Here is a 6,000-nt window from a genome sequence, read left to right on the forward strand (position 1 = left end):
CGCCGTTTGGCCTTCTCCTCGCGGCCGCCGTGCTACAAACCGGAGGGTGATGTACAAGTGCTAGTGCGTCTACGTACACGTGTTTGCACTGCGACGTCGTTCGTAGTGACACGTGACCTCGAGAATTATTCGAGGCATCTGTTATTTGTGTAATATTTGTGTTGCTTGAACAGACGAAGTTTATAGAAATAATAAAACACACAAACCGAATGTCTGCGTGTTCTTGTTTTACTTCGCACCGCAGCAAGAGAGATGAACTTCCGTTTCGTCTGCTTGTTCCCACGTCGTGCAGTAGTGCGCGCGCAGACACCGAAACTGTCATTTTCTACCGCGTTCCAGGGCGCGATCATGCTCTATGAACCGCTTGTGTCTGCCTCAGTATTCGTGTGGCACTGAAGTACACCGCTAGTCATGTGTCCTTGTGCACAGCGAGCAAAATCGTGCATTGCGCGAAACGAGACAATCGGAACAGCTCGCGCGCGACGCCGTCAGCGGAAGTGCGTCGCGCCGCAAAAAAAGCGAGGAGAAAGAAAAATGAAGACGGGGCCCGTGACGTGTACGACACGCGTTTCTCGAGCCCCGGTATGGGAGTGGAGAGTGTGTCTCTCTTGGCAGTGGCGCTATTGGGGCTCCCAATTCGAACCAGCACTGCAAAATTGCTCAAGTTAGGAATACACAACACGACCATGGAGATCGCGGAGGCTCAAGAAACATCACAAATAGCGAGACTATCTACAACCAGCACGGGAAGATCAATCCTGGACAAGATTATGATCAACCCGATTACGGATCCAGCACAGTACACTAAAGTTAATCAAGAATTCGCAGACAACATAATTGTCGCACCGCTACCCAGGAATATGCACCCAAAACATAACATCAACAGGAGAGTTGCGCGAGCCAGGGCGTTAATCAAGAAAATGGATAAAGGGGGCAGAGGAGCCTGCTTTGTTGATTCGGCTGCTTACAACGATCGAACTAAGTTCGCGGCGGCAGTAGTGGATCATCAGGGCAATTGCACCAACTGCGCCACGGTCTACACTAGCAAACCTGAAGTCGCTGAACAAGTTGCCATTGCATTGGCACTAACAGACGATAGATTTACAGAAATTTATAGCGACTCGAAAACAGCTATTAGAGCTTTCAATAGGGGAAAAATTGCCCCACAGGCTGCGAAAATAATTAACAAAAGGCAAACAAATGTTACGCGTTTCATTTATTGGTTCCCGGCGCACCTTGGTTCACTTGATGGTATTCCTGTCAATCCAAATGAATCGGCCAACAGCGTCGCCCGCGACCTTACAGACCGGGCCGCTTCTACATATGGTTTTGATTCTGCTGGATTGGAGAACTTAGAGAGATGCCCTCATTACATACAATGAAATTACAAAACATTACTACATGGGAAGGAGGGAGTTTCCACCCCCTCACTATAGACTAAACAGAGCACAAGCAGTTACACTTAGGCAATTACAAACAGAGTCTTATTATTCACCTGCACAAATAAAGGAATGGTATGACATTGCAGACATGAATATTATATGCAAAGCATGCAAAAAGGAGATATGCACGCTTGAACATATGCTCTGGGAGTGTGGGTCGCTCGGCCCTGGCATTTCCCGGAATCGGTTTTTAGGAATGATAAGATCTCCAGATCATATCCCTCAAGTCCTGGCTGTCCAGTACGCCCGTGAGATAGGGCTAGGAGGCTTGACCTCCCGGTCCCAACATGGGACTAGCCAGGCGGGTGGCAACACCTTGTACAGGACAAGAATAAAGTTTTTTCCTCCTCCTCCTCCTCCTCCTCCTCGCCGCGTGAAATCATGGGTTCACGCGTCACTGAAATATTTCTATCTCGGCTATGAATGAACAGATTGGAAAAACTTTTGCGGCAGAACGCTCTCTAGAGGACACGTAACAACTTCCAGCATATAACCGAGATTTGCTTTGTGGCCTGGTGACGGGTCTTTTAAGAAACAATATTTTTACGCTTTAAAGCCAGGATGGGGGTGGGCAGATGAAGACACTGTGGGATAAAAGTTGTATAATCAGGAATAAAGTGCCCCAGACAGACTGGCCGACGTTTCAGTAGGTGGAGTTATCTTCATGTTCTTTTTGTAAGCTTTCTAATAGCAGGGTACTTAAAGGATGGCAGTCGATTCATATATATGCCTGCTCATCCCATTGTGCGGCCGTTAATTAGAAGTGCGAAATATCAGCTTCAGGTCACTAGAAAGAGGCTAGATGTACTCCCCTGAGCAAATGTATACAGACCAGGGGTTCCATGGTAAAGCCGACGTTTTTTTTTTTTTCGCCTATGAAATTAACTTGAAACTGAGGACTGCATTCCAAACTTAGCACTGCGGTCTTTTCCCCTTCCAGTATACTTGTCAAATTTGGTTTGTGCATCTGAATTACAAAGAAATTCAGCTTTTTCGGCGAGTCAGTGGTTTATACATTTTTGCTCAAGGGTTGCAACTCTGTACGAAATCATGAGAACATGTAGATGACTGTGATTATGCAAAAAAAAAATCGCAGTTTCGCCCGAAAGGCGGAGCATCGATTGCGATAGCAAATTATTAGACGACTATACGAAGTAAGGGTAGCAGATTTATCTGCCGTGAAAACTTATAAACATTCGCTTACTAACTTAAATTAACAAGCATGGTGAAACGCGTGCACAGGCAAGCATGAAGAGATCTCACTGCGATAGCAAACTATTAGACGACTATACGAAGTAACGGTAGCAGATTTATCTGCCGTGTAAACTTGTAAACATTCGCTTACTAACTTATATTAACAAGCATGGTGACAAGCGCGCACAGGCGAGCATGAACAGATTTCACTCGATGATCGCGTTGACTCGCTGTCAAAACGTTGGCATGAGGAAGCGCCGCAGCAGCAGCGAACAAATTGACCTTCGTGCTGCTTCGCTTCAACTCGAACTATATTCTGTTACAGACATCAGATGAAACGCTGTGGAAGCTACGCAAGAGGTTCGGTGACGAATATGTATCACTCCGCGCGTTCCATCTATGCTTCGCTGCGCGCTAACGGCGTTCGCTCGCGCGAGCGTGAACGTGAGGCTGCCGCCATGGGTTGCCAATAAAAAAAAAAAAAACCGAAAAGAAACGCAATGAAAAAGAAATCGATCTAATACAACGCATTAGACAGTCGTATGTCACAGTTTGTTTGTTTCTAAGAATTAACACTTTTTTCATTCAATACTGAGCCTATAAAACAACCGTTTCGCACAATTTCGATCAAGAACATCAAACTATTTGTACGGCTGGACGCAGCCATTGCAAAAAAGTATCTCTAGCCTCCACAGCGTTGCACCTGATGTCTGAAACGGAGTATAAGCGGCAAGAATACAGCGCACACGAAGCTATCAGCCCTCGGCTTACCTAGAATCTAGATCTTGAAATAGCAGCGCGCTCAGCAGCGCATACGCAGCCGCCGCCGGAGTAGAACCCCCCACCCCCTTTCCTAACACCCGCGGTGCCTTGCGCGCGATAGAAGACAGCGCGCTTCCTTCCCGCCTTCCTACCTTGCGCGTGCGAGATCGAGTCACCGTCCTCGGCGCGCACCCTCGCAAGCTCTCACTCGCACATACAGCATACGGCGCGCAGCCACGATGTTATCGCACCAGGGCTTTATACGAAACATAACGGCGATGACTGTCGGAAATGCGCCTAGAGCGTCCATTTGCTATCGCAATAAAACTAAAGAAGTTTGGGGCTTGGTGTTGAGCGAAGATGAGTGCCAGCCAGTGCTGGCAAAGGTTGGCTGGGCTTTACTTTCTTGTGCTAGCGTATGCACGCTTTGATACTGCTGAAGCCTTCTTGTGAATGATAACCCAGTTCACAGTGCAAAATTTTAACTTGAAAAAGTAGTGTACAACTTTATATTAGATAAGCAGCAAAAGCCTGCAAAGAATTCCTCAGGGTGAATATCTCTTCTTTAACCATTGTTGCCTGCTGCTATGTTTAAGACTGCAATGTCTTCGATGAATAAAAAAAAAAATCCTAGAGCTTGTTTATTTAATTTAGCAACTTTTAGCTGCTGTTACCCATAAAGGATAGACTAAGATTTTCATCTATGGTTAAAAATCCAAAACGTGCTTAGATGGCTAGAAAAATTAGCTCCGACTGACGTGTCAAGACTAAAGCAGCACTTTCCGTTTCTGTGGCATATACAGCCTCAACCTCCAGAAAATAACATTGCCTATAACTACGACCTGTTTCGACAGGATCAATTATTGCAGTGTAGTATTCTTCGAATCACATACGTGTACTGGTAATGGAGCCACTTAATTGTGGGTATAACTATGAAACATTTATCATACTGTACAAATGATTAGTGGGTCCCTTAATTGAAACTGAGATAACCCAGGCTTTATATATTGGCTGTGTGGTGCTTGCTTGACATGGTACCATTATTTATGAACATGCCTTGATTTGATTGATTTATGACTTGATTGTGTGGTTTTTCACTCTGCAGTAAAGAAAAACGAGAATATTGTTGCTGGCAGCAGAGAACTGGAAGAAATGATGAAATCCACAAATATATAGATAGAAGGGAACAAGGAGAAGCAGCTCAACATCAGTTATTGTAGGATAGGCATAACTGGAGAGCATCGCATAACTCTATTGGGTTAATGATGATGACGCAACTAGTTGTGTGCACATCTCCCTCAGTTGGCGAGCAAACTTCATGGCAATCCATTTTTTTGCAGATACTCCACAACCAAAAGGCGCTAAACTTGGATGAATCCGGGCAAGCATCAGTCCCATTGTCAGGGTCCACTCCAATGGGGCAGTCTGTGCCACGAAGAACGTGCTGCTGACTTTATATGTCTATAGTCTTAATAAGCTTTTACAGCTAGATGGAAGTGTTGTTTATATTGAGCAAAGAAGGTGCATGCCCCTCTCCAAAGGCCTTTTCTGCTCGCTTGTACAGGTATGGCCAACACAATGCTAGATTTAAGTTCATTGAATGTCACTTCTACACTCAAACTTTTTCAGCTTCCTGATGTGACATGCTCAGTGGACTCAAATGTCAGTGTGCCAAGTATTGCCGAAAATTTACAATGCTCACAGTACCCTTTTAAAGCTAGTGCTTTTTATTTAGCCCGGTATATGTCAATAATGCTTATCACAGATTTTTCGTATGCTCTGGACACACCTTTTAGGAGTGAAGAGCATTTTGTATTAAGTAGCTGTTACTCATGTATAAAACAAAGCAGCGCTGTGACACTCAACTAGCACATATCCATCACATTTTTTGTGTTTGTAGTTCAATCAAGACAAAAAAACATAAAATGCTCAATTTTTAAGCAGCGTTGACATGATACTCATGCAGTTAGGTCACAGCAAAAGGTTTCTCCCATCTGCTGAATGTTTATTAAAAGGGTGGTGCAAATTTGTATTTGATTTGAGAAAATCACTGCAAAAAGCACTTTTACAAGTGTACTTCTTAATCAACAGCTAGCTGTCTTAAGTTCAGTACAACAAAACTGCACGATTGTTTACAGTTTCTACAGTTCGAATTTGCTTCTTGCAATGCAAAATTTTTATGTGAATGATACTGTAATGAAAAAGCCCATGACAGAATGAAAAGTAAAACCTGAATTTTAAAAGTCTGAAATTTGAGCACTCTCTGTATGCTCACTGCTGTGGATAAATTAAAATAGATTATTTCACAAGTGAAATCACTACACCTGCATTTGACATACATGTTAAGCCATATGTGTGATTAATAAAGATCTTGTTCAAGTGAAAACTTGAGGTCATCGCTGGATCCACAACGGAAGTGTTAGCACTGACGCAACTAGACAGCATCACATACAAACAGCTGACAGCTGACAGCTATCACCTGCACCATTGCTCGTCAGTCATCCATGAATGACACTCACATAGAGCCAACTAGTGTCTATGTATATTAAGGTCACCATGTTCACATCAGTGATAAAACTGGTATTTCTGCATGCACTACCAA

At 44.0% G+C, this 6,000-nt stretch overlaps 1 protein-coding gene across 2 annotated transcripts in view; it reads left to right on the forward strand.

Annotated features, from left to right (window-relative positions):
* The window catches only part of Rab32 (RAS oncogene family member Rab32), a 29,568-nt gene extending 23,784 nt beyond the window's left edge, over positions 1-5,784 (forward strand). For both annotated transcript variants that reach the window (XM_050183182.3, XM_072287855.1), the window contains exon 6: positions 4,739-5,784. In XM_050183182.3, coding sequence (XP_050039139.1) covers positions 4,739-4,849 — 111 coding nt within the window. In that variant the 3' untranslated portion in view covers positions 4,850-5,784. The remainder of the gene's footprint in view (positions 1-4,738) is intronic.
* The last annotated feature ends 216 nt before the right edge of the window (positions 5,785-6,000 follow it).

Source organism: Dermacentor andersoni, chromosome 4 (genome assembly GCF_023375885.2).
Source record: "Dermacentor andersoni chromosome 4, qqDerAnde1_hic_scaffold, whole genome shotgun sequence".
Taxonomy (NCBI): domain Eukaryota; kingdom Metazoa; phylum Arthropoda; class Arachnida; order Ixodida; family Ixodidae; genus Dermacentor; species Dermacentor andersoni.